Source organism: Eptatretus burgeri, chromosome 9 (assembly GCF_056783735.1).
Source record: "Eptatretus burgeri isolate ZD-2024b chromosome 9, Ebu_testis_v1, whole genome shotgun sequence".
NCBI classification, from domain to species: Eukaryota; Metazoa; Chordata; class Myxini; order Myxiniformes; family Myxinidae; genus Eptatretus; species Eptatretus burgeri.
In genome coordinates this window covers 28,092,370-28,111,665 of record NC_140969.1, presented here as the reverse complement: position 1 = coordinate 28,111,665, position 19,296 = coordinate 28,092,370, and the positions used below count along the sequence as shown (strand labels likewise).

At 44.2% G+C, this 19,296-nt stretch overlaps 2 protein-coding genes across 4 annotated transcripts in view; one reads left to right on the top strand and one right to left on the bottom strand.

Annotated features, from left to right (window-relative positions):
- The window catches only part of LDLRAD2 (low density lipoprotein receptor class A domain containing 2), an 814,009-nt gene that overhangs the window by 545,799 nt on the left and 248,914 nt on the right, over positions 1-19,296 (top strand). The window lies entirely within an intron of this gene.
- FARSB (phenylalanyl-tRNA synthetase subunit beta) overlaps positions 1-19,296 on the bottom strand; it is a 65,386-nt gene that overhangs the window by 42,105 nt on the left and 3,985 nt on the right. For both annotated transcript variants that reach the window (XR_015061513.1, XM_085894512.1), the window contains exons 4-6: positions 13,466-13,538; positions 5,499-5,614; positions 1,375-1,525 (exon numbers count right to left, since the gene is read on the bottom strand). Coding sequence is in view for 1 of the 2 variants with exons in the window: in XM_085894512.1 (XP_085750638.1) it covers positions 1,375-1,525; positions 5,499-5,614; positions 13,466-13,538 (340 nt within the window). In the remaining variant the exon portion in view is untranslated. The remainder of the gene's footprint in view (positions 1-1,374; positions 1,526-5,498; positions 5,615-13,465; positions 13,539-19,296) is intronic.

The window sequence follows — 19,296 nt, the reverse complement described above, 5'->3', positions numbered from 1 at the left end:
CCTCACACCTAGCTTGACTTCACGTTGTGGAAACAAAGGCATTTAGGATCACTGGTATATCTCCCATGACGAGGCTGAGCCTTTAGGTCTCTCTTTCTCACTGCAGGCAAGTCGGTGGTCTTTCTGTCTTCTACCGTCCTATCTCTGGCCTCACCCCACCCACCCCCCTTCCTCTGTCTGCAATATGTCGCCCCCTCCCCCATATTTCTGTCGGGCGCTCAAGGTCTGCCAGCATCCCCCTTCTGGTAAAACTACCAAAATCAAGAATCAATGATCACCTTCATTCTTTCATTTCTCAATTTTCCTGCCTTTGGAAGAAACTCCGACACTCCCTTCAGGTCTTCAAAACAGCTGTTCACCAACATCTCATATCATCCCCCATCCAAATCCATGACCTTTTCGACCCCTGTTAATCCACCCCAAACCCACCTCCTTCAAATTCCATTTTCCTTCCTCAAAGTCCCTGTAATGTCAATCTTGTTTACCCTGTGTACCCCACCCCCATCCCTCTCCCTTCTGAATGTCTCTGTTCCCTGCTGTTTTATGCTTCCTTCTCCTGCCCCTCTTGTCTCCTGTTCCCTTTATTATATGTTCTGTGTGTTAGCTCTTATATGAACCTCGACAATGAATACAAAAAAAAATTAAAAAATCTCGAGATACTGTATGTCTCGAGAGATGGCCCTAATCTCATGTCTGATATTGAGGGCCTCCACCATTGTTGGGAGAGTAGAAGCAGCATGTCCAAGGTCGAGTCACCAGGTCAGAATCTGAAATGATGATCTGAGATGAGGCTGTTGGAGAAAAGGAATGATTTTATGTCAACTGTGATGATAGATTCCATGACCTTGCTGATGATTGGAAGTACAGCAAGCTAATTGGACAGTAGTTAAGGGGATCCATTTTTGCACCCTTTTTATGTAATGCTGTGATGTTGGCCAAGTTTCATTTTTCCAGATGGATATCAGAGACTAGTCCTGAAGTGTAAAAAACCCAAGAATAAATAAAAAAATACAAGATTTTAAAAAGCGCAAATATGCGAAGGCAAATGTCAAAGCAGGTCAAACTTTGTGTTACGACCTATGAATACATGGGGTCCGTGAATAGCGAATCCACAAATAGTGGGGTCTAACAGTACAAGTTGGTAGTACCCAGGGCAACCCTACTTGTGACAGGGGATTGAGTGGGGAGGTGACTTGCCAATGCTCCCAAAGGGCGGTGCTTCTAGTTAAGTAAAAACATTAATTGGTAGAGTGCATTATAATGGACAAACTTAAGTGCCTTTTTCGATTCAATTAAAACTGTCAGGCAACAATGGAAAAGCATCAAGCTATTACCACACATGTATTGTAAGCTTTGTAGCGTTTGACCACAAACCCGATATATGCTAAAGAGCTCAGGAGCCGAGAGTTCTCGTGATTGGTTGAGTGCTCTAAAGTGGATTTCTTGCGGTGCTCGAGCTGTGTAGGTGAAAGGACCACAAACTGAATCCAAGTCATGTGTGCCAATGGCTACCAAGGTTCTCTTCCTGAAAAGGGCATAGAGGTGTGAAGTGTTGGGGTGACAGGAGAAAATAAGAAAAGAAGAAGGTCAAAAAAATGAGCAGTGATATCACAATATGGAGTAAATGAAAAAGGAAATAATAATATTAATCATAAACAGTAAATCCTAGTGTGTGTGTGTGTGTGTGTGTGTGTGTGTGTGTGTGTGTGTGTGTGTGTGTGTGTGTGTGTGTGTGTGTGTGTGTGTGTGTGTGTGTGTGTGTGTGTGTGTGTGTGTGTGTGTGTGTGTGTGTGTGTGTGTGATGATGTAAACACCTTAGAATGAACTATATAGATGAGAGTAGATGTTGAAGTCAACAAACAATTTTGGGCATGACTAGCTTGGACATAATCAACATTCAAGGTATAAAATCAACTGATGGTTAAATGGACATTAAAAAGTTAAGGTTGTGTCAGAAAACTTTGGCGAACTGTCGTTTTAAAGGTGTGCCGTTTAAATAACATAGGGAGTGCCACTTGAGCCTGAAGCCCTTGCAGTGCACCTCGAATCATGGGCTTAACTGGCCAGCTGAAAGTGTAACTAAGGCCACCTGGGCATGCTAGTCGAGCATCAAGCACCATCGTCTGAAATATGCTGCAAGGCCTGAGAGAAATGCTGAAAATATTATCTTGAAACACAATTTGCTGTGGCTGCAGATATTGCAGAGAATATGTGCAATCTTCACTTGTGATTAAATTAGAAAACTTTGTTCTAATACCATTATTGCACAAAAAAATCGTTTTTAAATGCAGACTCTCACCAGAGTATATAGATTACATTAGATATGAGAATGAAAGATTTATATTAAAGTCGTTCTGTGGACGGACGGCCACGCAGGCGACACATATGCAATGTTTTATTATATTGACGGGTTCTTTGCTGTCACTGCTTTCACTGCTCTGATTATTTCACCTGCACCTGCACCATATAATAGCTTTTTATGAATTGTTATGTAAAAGAAAGGCGTTCATAAAATGTGGAATGGCAAAGCATTTCATTTATCAAACAATTTGGTGTGAAATTTATGATAACGACTTGTAATGCGGAAAAAAACAAAAAACAAAAGTTTTAAAAAAAGAAGACTGAAGAGTCTGGTTGTCCTTTTTAATTCTACCTCTTTTGGATCGGTCACAATGAAATTGATCAACACACATTATGACACAAACTGATTACAGTGGCCTCTCCAATCCCTTCAAGACGAGTGAGGCTAATGGGTTTTATGCTGTTGCTAAATGGACCTTCAGGTGGAAATCTGTATGAACGTTCACAAAGGATTTAAAGGTAAACAGTTAGTGTTAAGGCCCGGTCACACCTTGACGTTTTAGCCAACGTATGCCGATTTTTGAATTTTTTTTCTAAAACGCTGGCACACGTTGAATACGTTATGGGTAAGTTTTGATAACATTGAGAGCACGCTGAAAAACACTGCCATACGTCGTTGTACGTTGGCTTTAAACGTTGTACTTTTTGGTTGTCCTCAAATTTTTTCATGCTTGAAATTTCACGACGTATGCCGGCGTATGACTCACACATTCCGCTACGCTGGCCACAAGTTGTATGCACGGTCTGCGACCGTTGACAGACGTCAACACATGCTACTTGTAAGTTAATCATAAGTTGAGACACGCCGAGGTAATGTTTAGCGTACCCGAAACTTATTTCTAACCTATGATTAACGTGTTGTTGACACGTTTCGCGATCATTGCCACACATCGACAGACGTTACTTTTAAGTTACTCATAGGCTAAAAGACGTCGGTATAATGGATCGTCCTTGCGTCAGCGTCCACGGCCACGGCCAGGACACTTATTTGCAGCATTCTTCAAACTTTTCTTCGGCATGACGAGGATGTTCACACTTCGATGTCTAGCTTGGCTATGATTCCAATTGTTCATCGGCAGCGTCTATTTAAAATAGTCGAGTTTGAGCGTTTTAACACGTTCAGAAGAAACGCTTCAAATTTCAAAACCCCAGCGTCAAAAAACAAAGGCGAGTGAGAGCAATTTAAATCGTTCATTGTAAACAATGAAAATAGCTGAGTGGTACCGTTTAAAAGTCGTTGAGTGTAAAAAAAAATCGAATTGTTGAGCGCAAGCGTCTACTTTCAATAGTGGGGTTTGAGCGATTTAGCACGTTCAATAGAAACGATTAAAATTTCCGAGCGCCAGCGTCAAAAAACAAAGGCGAGTGACAGCAATTTAAATTGTTCATTGTAAACAATGAAAATAGCTGAGTGGTACCGTTTAAAAGTCGTTGAGTGTAAAAAAAATCGAATTGTTGAGCGCAAGCGTCTACTTTCAATAGTGGGGTTTGAGCGATTTAGCACGTTCAATAGAAACGATTAAAATTTCCGAGCGCCAGCGTCAAAAAACAAAGGCGAGTGACAGCAATTTAATTCGTTCATTGTAAACAATGAAAATAGCTGAGTGGTACCGTTTAAAAGTTGTTGAGTGTAAAAAAAATCGAATTGTTGAGCGCAAGCGTCTACTTTCAATAGTGGAGATGCAGCCATTTAAATCGTTGAGTGGCAGCCTATGAATAGCAAACCCCATGTCACCGGCAAAGATAAACTGCCGCACGATATGGATAAGTTAGGCTATGGTTGGGCATAGTTTGTGAACGCCGGCTACACGATAATTATTCGTTGGTATACCGTATCTATAAGTTATCGAAGCGCTCTATGCACATTATTAGTTCATTGTGCATTTGTCCAACCCGTTATGAATAGACCTAAATCGTAAAAACAAGCTGTAGCTCATTGTTGAAAAAGCCCCATAAAAAATTAGCCGCGAAGAACTTCGAACAATGGTGAAAAGATGTCTCCTACCCGTGGACACGCGGACGCAAGGACGATCCATCATAACCCACACCCTCCCCCTCACACTCACCTACTACTGCCAACATGAACAAACTACTACTAATACTAATACTGATACTGATACTGTTACTGCTGACATGGACATCGACTCAAAAAGGACTCGAAAACACTGTTGGGTTCCCCTTTTATGAGCAGCATTTTTACATACCAATTCCCAAAACCGCTGGGAACACGTCTTTATATGGCAGTTGTAAGCTAGAAACACGTTCATTTATTTTTTTTGTCGACCGGATGACGTCATTGGAATACGTCTACATACGTCGATGTGTGTTGGGACTACGTAAAGAATTGGTTCAAAGCACGTCAAACATAAGATAGAAATAAGTTTCGCGTAAAAAAGACATTACCGCGACGTGTTTCGACTTATGAGTAGCTTATAAGTAGCCTTTGTGGACGTGTGTAAGCGTCCGCATATCGTGTGTACAACTTATCCCCATCGCATGCGGAGCGTGTGTCATACGCCGAGTACATCCAAAAATTTTGAACATGTTTAAAATTTCTTGACGTACTCTACTTACTACGACGTATGATAGCGTACTTTAGCGTTCTACTCACGTATACCAAACTTACTCATACCGTATTTGACGTGCCCCAACGTTTTAGACACATTTTTCTTAGGTCGGCATACGCTGGCAAGATCGCCAAGGTGTGACCGCGATGTTGTCACTTCCATTTCTACGGCAGTTATGATTCGAATCGTTGTGCGTCAGCCTTTTAATAGGCTACGTCACAACATTGTCGGCGATGCGTGCAACGCGCTATGCCTAAGTTAGACTATCGTTGGGCATCGGTTGTGTAGGCCGACAACAGGTTCAGCATTCGTTGGTATAAGTTATCTATAACACAACGAAACGTTCTGTGTCCATTACCAATGCGTTATACATAAGACCAAGTCGCTATGAATACGTCCGAATCTTTAAAAAAAAACATCAAAAGTTCAACGTAAGCCAGCGTTTTACAAACATTTTAATACGTTGCCATCGCTGGCTAAAACGTCAAGGTGTGACCGGGCCTTAAGGCGTTGGGGCATTGGGGCGTGCTCACAGAAAGACCAAGTGATGCACTTATTCAGCAAGCAAACCTGCAGATGTTCTGGTGAAGCTTCTCCTGCAGCTCAATGAAGCTATTGTAAGACTCCTTTGTGAGATTTATGTTACGAAGAACTGCAGCTACTGCATATGGTCTGACATCAGCGGTCTGCAAAACATAGAACCGATAACCTTGAAACAGCACAAAGAATGAATTATCTCCACCATATGCAACATCATTACGACATCATTGGAGGGAGCATCCTGCTCCATTGCCACCAACAAAAATATGAATACAAAATAAATAAAACACCCAATGTGTACACATCAAAAAGGAAATAGACATTGCACATATTCAAATGAAATCAACCACACGAATAAGGGGGAAAAATAAAAACAAAATAATTTTTAAAAGGCGGCAGCATAGCTGGGGTGGAGAATTACTATTAATAAAAGACCAAAATCAAGGACACGACACCAATAGCTTTAATAAAATGTGAGGAACGAGTCAATCGGACAAGTGCAGGGTCTGCAAACTAGAAACAGAAAGCACCACACCTTATCTTGGAATGCAAAAGTCAACAGCAATACACATAAAGGAAAAACAACATGTGCATATAGCCCCAGAGTATATCTGCAAAAACTTTAATATCCCAGCACCCAAAACACCATGGAAGAATGAAACAAGGGCAGTTATCAAAAATAAGGATATAATGTGCACGTATTATAACCTGATCATCTCATCAAGTGTGAACATTGAAAACGAGGTATCATGATCAGACATGCTCAGATAGAAAGAGTCTAATATGTGGAACATGTCTTTCAATCCTGACAAATCTCACACTCTCACGATGTCTCTCCAAAAGGACTGTCTGGAAGCCACCCCCGCCCCACCCCCCCATCTACTTTCTCAACAATCCTCTTGAAGAAGTCCTTTCATTCAAGCTTTGGGGTCTCACTATCTGCCATGATCTTTCCTGGGAAAGCCACATTTCCAACCTGGCCTCCAAAGCCAGTCACCGAATGAGCATCCTCCGTCAAGAAAAGCCCTTCCTTGGCACACCTCAGCTCATGACCACATACAAAGCTTTCATCTGCAGCAGTAGTATAAGAAGCAAGCTTCTGAGAAACCTCAAAATTTACATTGAAGTGAATGGGGAAAAAGGAAAAAAAACTGTTTGACCGACACACCAAAACCCCCAAAAGTTCTGGCTATTTCTCCCTCTTTAACCCAACGTTGATCAGTTCAGCACCCCCATCTTATCATCCAACACTAATCATTCTTATCACTGAAAAATTTTTCATTCCGTTTCTCCAAAAGGGAGAAAATGAACTTACAAAATTTACATTGAAGAGAATGGCGGGGCGGGAAAAACTTTTTGACTGAGCCCCCAATCCCCCAAAAATTCCTCATATTTATCCATCTTCCAACTAACCCAAAACACAAATATTAAATCCTCAAAACCCACATTTCTATACGACTTTAGGGGGGTTGTCTTTCACATTATTCATACCCATCATATTTTCATTGTACTCAAACAGTTAACCAACAAATATTTGTTTATATTGTGTTTTAGGGAATAACTTAATTTTCTTATAACACCATCTAGTATATTAACAAACAAGATGTTGGAACTTGGTTCTTGGTTTAAGTATTGTTTTTGAGCAGGGATAAAATGACAAACCTCTCTTAATGCTCTTGTATGAGCATCTCGTGAGCCATATATCATTTTGAGATTGCAGTAAATTATTTTTCCATTGATTAAATCATCTATGAAGAAATATAAAGAGGTTGTGTTATTATTTTATACAGTGAGCATTTCTTATAAAAATCAATTTTTATATAATGTACATCATTAATTGCACCAGCCTGCAAGAGAATGTATCACCCAAGAAAAACAGTTTTACACAAGCTTTCCCTTGCCCAAGTCAAAAAATACCAAACTCTTACCCAAGTGTTAATTAAAAACATTTAATCCTATGAAGAATGTTAATACCTTTCAAGGAGAGTCATCTTGAATCCAAATAAAAACCATTTTTCTTTGTTTCTATGATGAGATCATCCGAGCCGACTGATATAATGCAGTCCAGAGTTCGACTTGCTTTCATTAAATGTCTTTCGAAGAACCTTTTCACCAACAAGATGATTTTCAGTCATTTTCACAAGAGGAGAGGTAAGTTATGTTTAAGCTAAATATAATAATAATAATAATTAAATAAAATACAGAACCAAATATCCACATGACGAACAATTATTGTTTTTTTCTTTTTCTGACAGTTTCTCCTCAATTACAGAGTTGGTGCTTGAGGTCGGGTCAGGGATGGGAGCATGTGCCGGAGCAGCGCATCGCTGTGTCCACTTTCTGCTGGAACTCCAGGGGCCTCCGTCTGGCTATCCCCCAGGCAGATGCCAGGCCCATCCCCATCTCCTTGAGATGCTGATCAACCTGTTGCAATCACAAGGCATGTCATCCACCCATTGGCCTCCACCACTCATGAGGCTCTCTCGCTGAGGGAATCTGGTGAGTAGGATCAGCATCAAGAAAATGAGCCACATGTCCATACAGCCGCAGTTGAGGCTCATGGACTATGCAGGTAACAAATCTCATTTGAGTCTCTCTCAGCAATCACTCGTTGGACACAAAGACCGAACAGCAACAGCCAAGGGTTCTCCGAAGAGACCTGGTACCAAAGCAATTAAGTCTCCGCCTCAGATCCCTGGTCAGAGCCAAGTCTCACATCCGCAGAGCAAGACTGGAAGCACCAAGGACCTGAAGACTCAGACTATTAAAGACTTTCATCATCCTGCACAGTTACCAACAGCACCACACCCCATGATCCAGTGAATCCATTACCACCCAGGCCTGACCCAGACATCTATTGAGCTCTGGCTCACAGCCAGCAGAGGCATGAATGTCACTGCCAAGGTAAGTGAATCTCTCTGTGACCTCAACATCCTCACCACAAAGTACAGACAAGATAGCAGCATCCAAGATGTCATTGAAAGCCTGGATCTTAGTTTTGACCCAGGAAACCCGTAATCCCAGCAGCTCAGACTCCTCAATCAGCACCTCGAGGGCCCCCAAAAAGATATCCAGAATGTCGGCCAAGATGACTGCATCATCTGCGAAATCAAGGTCAGAGATCTTGACATTCCCAAACGATGCACCGCAGCCTGATCTCTCCGACATCCTCCCCAGAATCCAGTCCATACAAGCACTGAAAAGTGTGGGGGTTAGTACACACATTTGACGAACTCTAGTCAACTGCAAATAAGTCGGAGATGTTATCACCACATCTCACAGCACTCTCAGTTCCAGAGTATCATGCAGACATCAGATTGATCAGTCTTGGTGGCACCCCACGAAGACTAAGACTCCTCCAGAGGGCATCCCGATTCACTGAATCAAATGCTTTGCAGAGATCAACATAGGCTGTAAGCAGCCCCTGCCAGAACTCTCATCTGTGTCTGGTGAGGACGCGAAGGGCAAGGATACGGTCAAGCGTTGACCTCTTTGGTGTAAAGCCTGACCACTCTGGGCACTTGTGCTCAAGCAGATGGTGGCGAACCAGATGAAGAATTTTCCGAGCAAAGACCTTGCCCGGCACTGAGAGCAGCGTCACCCCTCGGTAGATGCTGCAGTCCTGGCGGTCACCCTTCCCTTCCCAGAAAGGGACAACAATGCCCCTCTTCCAGTCAGTTGGGCTGATGCCTGTGTTCAAGGTAGAGCACAGAACTGCAAGCAATGACATGACTGCAGCATTTCCACCAGCCTTGAGAAGTTCAGCATGGAGGCCACAGATCCCAGGAGCTTTACCCCATATCATCTGGTTCACCTTAGCCTGTGTTTCCACATTTGATTGTAGGGTCAGCAATAGGGAGAGTAACACCCCTGACATCCAACTCAACAGCTTGTGGATTAGCCTGGTGCAGCCACTCAAAGTAGCCGGCACAGCTGGCCTTCACTTTGGACTCCTCTTTCAAGAGCCCACCACCCTCCGCTCCAACTGCAGTGCACTGAGGGACGGGCTTGGAGGAACGCAATGCACCAATTCCCCTGCAAGCAGGATGAAAAACACCTGACGGTAGGTGATGCTCTACCCCCTCATAGATTCCTCACACATAGACCTCCTCGTCCACCCTCAGCACATGTGCAGTTTTACACCTCAACTCCCTGAACAGCTCAGCTCTGCCAATGAGCCTGACCCTGTTACTCTGGTCAATGGTATCCAGTGTCCTTTGAGAGACAAAATTATTCTTCACCTTCGGTGAGTTCCAAGACATCCACAAGCAACATCAAGGATGATGGTCTTGAAGGCACTCCATCACTCTTTGGGATTCCCCAAAGCACCCAGACCCCACAAATCCCCACTCAGCCTGTTCACAAACTCCAAGCTACCCTCTCATCCCTGAGCTTGCAAACATCTAGCCTCAACTGGGATGGTACCATTCTCCCGGATTTAAGCTGCAACTTCAGAGTTGCGACCACAAGCCTGTGGTCAGCATTGAGAAACTGAGCACTCCGGTAGACCCTGCAGTTCTGGCTCATCCTCCAGCGACCATCAACGAGCACGTGGTCAATCTCCTTTGCCACACCACCAACGTTGGAATACTAAGTCCAGCGATGAGCTTCTGGGTGCTGATACCATGAACTAGCCACCCTCAGTCCATTACTTCCTGCAAAGTCAAGGAACTTATTGCTATTCTGGTTCACAGTTCCAGACCCATGAGGACCAACACAATTAAACTCTCATTGAGACTGGAGCTGTTGGAGTGTGATGCACGATTCCACTCGAGGTTCGAGTAATTCCACCCCACTGCCTCACACCTTTCTTGGCTTCATGCTGTGGAATCCAAGGCATTTAGGATCATCTCCCGTGATGAAACTGAGTCTTTGGGTCTCTCACTCTCTCACCACAGGCAGGTCGGTGGTCTTTCTGTCTTCTACAGTCTCATCTCCAGCCTCACCCCCCCCCCAACCGGTCTGTCTGTGATTTGTCCTCCCCCCCATATTTCCACAGGGTGCTCAAGGTCCACCAGCAACCCCCTTCTGGTGAAACTACCAAAATCAAGAATCACTGCTCACCTTCACTCTTTCATTCTGCTTTTTCCCCCCCTCTGGAACAAACTCCCACACTCTCTTCAATTGCACTCTTACCTCGAGGTCTTCAAAACAGCTGTTTACCACCGGCCATCTCTTATCTCCCCCCATCGAAAACCATTATCTTTTCTACCCCCATTAATACACCACAAACCAATTTTTTTTTTAATTCCCTGCAGTGTACATCTTGTTTACCCTGTATACCCTGTCCCATCCCTCTCCCTTCCTCAGATCTCCTAATGTCTCTGTTACCCACTGTTTTGTGCTTTCCTCTCCCGCCCCTTTTGTGTTCTACTCCCTTTGTTATACGTTCTGTGTCAACTTTGACACAAGCCTTGATATTGTATACAAAAAAGAAAAGAAAAGAAAAAAGAAAAGAAAAGAAAAAGAAAAAGAAAAAGAAAAGAAAAAAGAAAAGAAAAGAAAAGAAAAGAAAAAAGCAAAGAAAAGAAAAAAAGACAACATTGATAATTCTTGAGGTGATGATACAGTCAATTTGGCCAAAATAACGCAATTACAAAAATGTGCATATTCCAGGACGGGAGAAACAAAACTAAGAGAGAATGGAATCTGAGGAGTACTGACATTTCACCAATTATAGTCTTCTCCTTCTTCTTCTTTCATATTCAGCATAAGGCTGTGGGGTCACATCATTGGCCGAGGGTGTGGCACAGCCCTCCGCAGGTAAGGGCACAAATTCGAAATTTGTTTTGGGTGCCGGCGATAGCTTGGCTACTCCTCTCGGAGGACACTATGGCAACTTTAACACCCACCAACTAATGCTGGCAGACAGGACACCCTATTTAACATCCATTCGAGCGATGATACACACACACTGACCAATCACCTTGCCTCTGCAAAAAACCGGGATGGCAGTTTATAGGTAGGCCGAGATTCTAACCAAGGCAAGACAGCTTAGAGGCAAGTATGCATACCTTTAGGCCATTCTACCAGCCCATAATTGGAGTGATCATCGAGTAAAAGTGCAAAGTAAGACTTTATGAATGTTTCATAATAGATAGATAGATAGATAGATATTGTTGCGAATTCGCGCACGGAGGCGTGCGATCGACCGCGTGTAGCCAAAAGCGGCCGACTCGCCCACCGGAACGGACAATTCAGTCGTGACCCTCCGGGAACTACCGCCCGGAGCCAGTCACGGGTGGAGGTTTAACCTCACCACAACTCAGTCCGCATTCTACCCGCGCGAAATAGGGTCCGATCGCGGAATGGTCGATTTACCTAAGTACTCGCGCGAGTAGTTGTACCACGCCACAGGCCGACTCCGGACACGAACCGCTTCAGCGGTTCGTTCTGTATTGCAGGGAAAACCGAGCGGAGTTATCGTCGGCCTTGACGGTTCCGATTAATTACCGGGATGTTGAAACCCACTACGAACCCCTTATGTGATGCAAGATGGAGATTCAATAAAAGGAAGGAGACGAAGCAAAGCGGGAAACAGTTCAACAAGCAATGCACATTTATTTCGGAAACACGGAAGGCACATATATTACAGTCAAGACAAGATGCAACAAAAGCAAATGCAATCCGACCGAATAAAAGGGCAATTATTTTCAACACTTATACAGTTCTACTTGTCGGGACTCGGCACCACATCACTCATACAAAAAGCAAAGGAAAGAAAGCCACCCTCACAGGCAAGGAAGCAGACAGGTCCGTGGACCAAATGTGTGTGGATCCTGGAGGTGCGGCCAGGTCCACGAGACAGAGAAGGTCTTACCTGCGTCCTCGTGACGCGATGGTGGGCAAGCCGCAATGTTCGCGCATCTGCGCCCCGACTCCGTGGTCGGCGAGCCCTCTCCGTCATGCTCCGCGCAAGCAATTTTGTTGGCACCACGTTTAGGGTGGGGGAGGAACGGGCCCCCCGGCACTATCTCAGCGCGGATGGGGGGGGGGGAATTGCTGATGCTCAGGGAGAGGGGAATGGCTGGCTGGCTTGGACCCCGCGACAAGACGAGCGACCCCCACACCGCAACCTCGTTGCCGACCGCCGTTCTTCACTTGACTCGAACTTGAACTTTTCACTTGCCCCGAACAGCCGCCTGCAACTCAACCGCGCGAACTCGTTGAGTCGCCTTATGCTCGCGTCTTTATAGGCCGCAGGAGGAACCTATATGCAAATTTCAGGATCAAAACGCGATTGGAGGCGGGGCCAAGCCACCCTCTGTTCAGCCATTGGTGCGGCAAAAAGGGGCGTGAGCCTTTTTTGATCCGAATTCCTCACGTCAAGAATTCACGTTCATCGCACTTGGAGGCGGGGCCATACTGCCCGACGCTCGCCCATTGGACGGAGAAAAAGTGGGCGTGAAGCCTTCCTGATCCGAATTTCTCCCTCGGAAAGGCCGCCATTCGCGCTCGCGGCTCGACGCGTTCGGCATCAATCGCCGAACGTGCCCTGGACAGCACGACGTTTGGTGTTGACTGGTGGTGTGGTCGATGGTTGTAAAAGGAGATAGGCGAAGGTGGTGGGGGATTTGCTGTGGTGGTTTGGTGGTTGACGGGCGTCGTTTGGGAATGGCGGTGAAGCTATGTTTGCGGGATGGAGTTGTGAAGGTAAAGGTAGTGGCTGTTTGCGTTGTTGGCGGCTAAATGGTCGAAAATAACAATAGAGAAAGAAAAATAGCTAACTCAAAGCGTCGCAGCCCGGATGAATCACACATATTCCCTCTATACAACGGGTTTGGGCTAACTAAACATGAACTTACCGATATATCTCACCTGAGGACTCTTTATGGTGTAATGCGAATTTCCACAACCGTAACACTATAGATATCTGTAAAATGCACTGTTTGAATAGTTCACCACAGCGCTCCAAAACAAGACAACTGTACGACTGATAATATGGAAACAAGATGGTTGAAATATGGAAAGGTAAGGAGATTATGTCCATCCCTTACCTGTGAAGTAATAATAAGACGTTGGTGACATCCACCAGGAGGCTGGACACAGCGGTACCGTGGACCATCCATTCTGTAACGAAGCATGAACACAAAGCCTATTATCACTGGGGCCTGCACAATAATCTCATAACAGCCAACACTGCACATTTTACTGAGAATTCTCCTGAGCTTGCTTGAACATATTGTTGCAGGCCGGGGACCGGTGGCGAGAACGACCACTAGGTGGAGGAAGTTACGTCATCTCCCACCAGGCTCCCGGAATTGGAGGCCGTCGCTCACGGATAATTCCGTGACGCGGCGGGTCGCTTAACCGACCGGGGACGCCAATACCTCCACCGCGTGGCGTAGGGTCTTTTTGTCTAGAATCAATTTACCTAATTAACCAGGCAGTTTCTACTACTGGGGAACCACGCCCTCGGTACGCCTTGCCCGAACCAGATCACACTACCAACTACGGTAGAGTACCAACTCCCAACTCCGGATCGGATGCAGCCGAGCGGAACTACCAAGGACGTACCGGCTAGAATGAACAGATTATCGGGGATAAAGACCCGGCTAAACTCAGATCCGTACTATGCTGGACCAATGATGGAAAACACAAAAACGAACTGGGAACATTTCTACAATTATTTATTTACAATCAACTTGCAAAAGAAGGACACAGAGCAGACTTAACGTGAGAATACAGGCAAGATTTACAATGATAAAAGCACTTATACAGCACTACTTACCAGACGGCACTACACACTCAGACTAAATAAACCCAGATGTATTGCAAAGGACTTTTGTAGCCAGGGAGTGAGCTGAGGTCGCAGTTCTTTTGGTACCTGAGTTTCGGGGAAAGGGATGCTCCGTGGTGCGGCACCAGACAATGGTCGCGCAGCTCGGCCCACAGCCACACGTGTGGAGTTCAGGTGTGCGCGGAGGAGCCCGGGTGGAGAATGCGGAGTCCAAGGTATGAACGGGGCTTGAAAGTGTGAAAGAGCAGGTGGAGTTCCCGACGCTTGATGTCACAGGATAGACCAGTCACAAACAGTGTGCGAACCTTTCTTGGCTCCGCGATGTGAGATCCAAGGCACCCAGGATCATTGGGTATCTCCCGCGATGAGGCTGAGTCTTTTGGTCTCTCACTCTCAACAAACTCTCCGACTCGCCCACACCCTCTCAAGACGACTCACTTTCCAGCTCACCCTCTCTGAAAGAACGACCCCCGAAAAGAAGAAGCACCACTACACGACTGAGAATGGTGTCGTAATTAATAGATCCCCAAGGTCGGGTCGGGGCCTTGACGAAGCAGACGTCACTGTCCGCCCTGGCTGGCCAGGGCTTCCATGGGGACAGCCCTTTCGGGCGGGATTCCGGCCGTGCCGGGAAACCCGCCCACTCCACGTGTGTCCAGACTCACCAAAAAGGTACTGCACAAAGATATTGCCTCGGAAAGCGAGAAGAAGGTACTGCACAAAGATTTTGCCTCGGAAAGCGAGAACAAGGTACTGCACAAAGATTTTGCCTCGGAAAGCGAGAGGAAGGTACTGTGGTTCAAAATGAAAGGGCTGAAATGATTTATAAACCTAAAGGCCCGGTCACACCTTGACGTTTTAGCCAACGTATGCCGATTTTTGATTTTTTTTTCTAAAACGCTGGCACACGTTGAATACGTTATGGGTAAGTTTTGATAACATTGAGAGCACGCTGAAAAACACTGCCATACGTCGTTGTACGCTGGCTTTAAACGTTGTACTTTTTGGTTGTCCTCAAATTTTTTCATGCTTGAAATTTCACGGCGTATGCCGGCGTATGACTCACACGTTCTGCTACGCTGGCCACAAGTTGTATGCAGGTCTGCGACCGTTGACAGACGTCAACACATGCTACTTGTAAGTTAATCATAAGTTGAGACACGCCGAGGTAATGTTTAGCGTACCCGAAACTTATTTCTAACCTATGATTAACGTGTTGTTGGCACGTTTCGTGATCATTGCCACACATCGACAGACGTTACTTTTAAGTTACGCATAGGCTGAAAGACGTCGGTATAATGGATCGTCCTTGCGTCAGCGTCCACGGCCACGACCAGGACACTTATTTGCAGCATTCTTCAAACTTTTCTTCGGCATGACGAGGATGTTCACACTTCGATGTCTAGCTTGGCTATGATTCCAATTGTCCATCGGCAGCGTCTATTTAAAATCGTCGAGTTTGAGCGTTTTAACACGTTCAGAAGAAACGCTTCAAATTTCAAAACTCCAGCGTCAAAAAACAAAGGCGAGTGAGAGCAATTTAAATCGTTCATTGTAAACAATGAAAATAGCTGAGTGGTACCGTTTAAAAGTCGTTGAGTGTAAAAAAAATCCAATTGTTGAGCGCAAGCGTCTACTTTCAATAGTGGAGATGCAGCCATTTAAATCGTTGAGTGGCTGCCTATGAATAGCAAACCCTACGTCACCGGCAAAGATAAACTTCCGCACGATATGGATAAGTTAGGCTATCGTTGGGCATAGTTTGTGAACGCCGGCTTCACGATAATTATTCGTTCGTATATCGTATCTATAAGTAATCAAAGCGCTCTATGCACATTATTAGTTCATTGTGCATTTGTCCAACCCGTTACGAATAGACCTAAATCGTAAAAACAAGCTGTAGCTCATTGTTGAAAAAGCCCCATAAAAAATTAGCCGCGAAGAACTTCGAACAATGGTGAATAGATGTCTCCTACCCGTGGAAACACGGACGCAAGGACGATCCATCATAACCCACACCCTCCCACTCACACTCACCTACTACTGCCAACATGAACAAACTACTACTAATACTCATACTAACACTGATACTGATACTGATACTGTTACTGCTGACATGGACATCGACTCAAAAAGGACTCGAAAACACTGTTGGGTTCCCCTTTTTTGAGCAGCATTTTTATATACCAATTCCCAAAACTGCTGGGAACACGTCTTTATATGGCAGTTGTAAGCTAGAAACACGTTCATTTATTTTTTTTTGTCGACCGAAAGACGTCATTGGAATACGTCTACATACGTCGATGTGTGTTGGGACTACGTAAAGAATTGGTTCAAAGCACGTCAAACATAAGATAGAAATAAGTTTCGCGTAAAAAAGACATTACCGCGACGTGTTTCGACTTATGAGTAGCTTATAAGTAGCCTTTGTGGACGTGTGTAAGCGTCCACATATCGTTTGTAAAACTTATCCCCATCGCATGCCGAACGTGTGTCATACGCCGAGTACGTCGTAAAATTTTGAGCATGTTTAAAATTTCTTGACGTACTCTACTTACTACGACGTATGATAGCATACTTTAGCTTTCTACTCACGTATACCAAACTTACGCATACCGTATTTGACGTGCCCCAACGTTTTAGACACATTTTTCTTAGGTCGGCATATGCTGGCAAGATCGCCAAGGTGTTACCGCGATGTTGTCACTTCCATTTCTACGACAGTTATGATTCGAATCGTTGTGCGTCAGCCTTTTAATAGGCTACGTCACGACATCGTCGGCGATGCGTGCAACGCGCTATGCCTAAGTTAGACTATCGTTGGGCATCGGTTGTGTAGGCCGACAACAGGTTCAGCATTTGTTGGTATAAGTTATCTATAACACAACGAAACGTTCTGTGTCCGTTACCAATGCGTTATACATAAGACCAAGTCGCTATGAATACGTACGAATCTTTAAAAAAAAACATCAAAAGTTCAACGTAAGCCAGCGTTTTACCTACATTTTAATACGTTGCCATTGCTGGCTAAAACGTCAAGGTGTGACCGGGCCTTAACTAAAAGAACATCGCAACGCACCCCCTTTTGCTTTCCCACTACACACAAGGAGGGGTTCTATCTGCACATATGGGCTATTTCACAATGAGGGTACCAAGTTTGTCTCACAACCACTAAAAATTCAAACTCAATATTTTTATTTCTCCAAATCCAACATTGTTAATTACAATACTTGAATCCAAATTTTTGGAGCATCTGAATGAATATTTCTTATTAAAAATAATACCCCAAGGATGTTAGGAGAGTATTTTTTTCCGGAGAGGACACATTGTTGACGGACACATGTAAGGCAATCAGTGCAGGCCATGCAAATAGGTTATTGGTTACACTCAAACTTTTTTTTTCCGGAGAGGACACATTGTTGACGGACACATGTAAGGCAATCAGTGCAGGCCATGCAAATAGGTTATTGGTTACACTCAAACTTTGTAGGATAATATCAGTGCAGGTATATACACACAATAAACTTTTAAAAAGACCCTTTATTTATATAAAAAAAAATTGTTCAACAATATGCATTTCTGGAGAGGACATTTTTTGACGGACGAATGGTGGGACATATTTATTGAGGGTGAAATAAATATTCATAGTCTGAAATGAATAATATGTTGTGGACAAAGTACAGAAGAGGTATTAAATTGATGCAACAACAAATAAAAGTCCCAATTTCTGCTTGTATTTGTTTATACACTGTGAATGCAGTTCCTGGAGAAAATGAGACAGCTATTTGTCAAAAAAAATGGCAATTTTTATTCTGCCATTCTGCCAAAAATTGACATTTTTTGTCAAATAAAAAGTAGTCCAAGTTGTGCCATCACTAGTACCAACTACTGGCCCTAATGACAGAGATACTATAGCCTCTCATTTAGCTATTTAGCATGCAAGGGTACAAAATACCAGAAATGACCATGACTGTGAAACAGCCCATATAATTAATGGAATAACTAACTTCGGGACAACTGTATGTTTGTATGCATACAGTTCCGAGAACCATAACAATACCATGTGAGACAAACGAATAATAGCACAGCCATTGCTGCCTGGTCTTTGAAGCTCACTTGAACAAACATTTTATCCTCAATAATGAAAACTCGAGGTAAACGATTGGATTTGTGAATAAAAGACGTGCGTGCGTGCGTACGTGTGTGAATTTTTTTGTTTTTAGATCAAGCATTTGCAAGTTGGATCATTAAGGTGTGGCAGAGAGGACCATTGGCCATGAACAAGGTGGTGTTCATTTCAATGTATTCACAATTACAACTGCAATAAATTTTTATATGAAAGGTCAAGGATCATGAAAGACCTACATGACTCAGGGAGGCAAAGGACAAGAGAACATAAAGACAGGCAGGACAACAACTGCTATGGTCACGGGACTGTAGCCAGACCGACGAACCACCAGGCGGGAAGGGACGAGAGGTCACCATGTCAGTAATTTGCATTCAGGTCGATGGTATAAAAACTACGAGGCCATGGCAAATCTGTCTACAGCAGTAAGCCAAGCAGAGCTTGTTGGTGGCTCACTTTTAAATGGCTCCTCAAATGCACAATCTCAATTCACCCGTCTGACGGGTTTATTCTAATTTATTACTGCGTGTTCAAAGTTCCGCATCCACCTCTCCCAATGGCCACGAAATAGGTTCTCATTAATTGCAGAGTTTATTAACAAACAAATTGGGAAGGAGGGAAGGGAAGAGAATACGACCACACACACGGTGAATCAAATGGTGACAAAATTAATGTAAATAAACCAAAAGCGCACTTGGAACCTCAACAGAAATGAGTCATTCAACTCAGCGCAAAGAGAGAGAAAGAAAGAGAGAGAGAGAAAGAAAGAGAGAGAGAAAGAAAGAGAGAGAGAGAGAGAAAGAAAGAGAGAGAGAGAGAAAGAAAGAGAGAGAGAGAGAAAGAAAGAGAGAGAGAGAGAAAGAAAGAGAGAGAGAGAGAGAGAGAGAGAGAGAGAGAGAGAGAGAGAGAGAGAGAGAGAGAGAGAGAAACACAGAGAAAGAGAGAGAGAGGAAAGAAAGAGA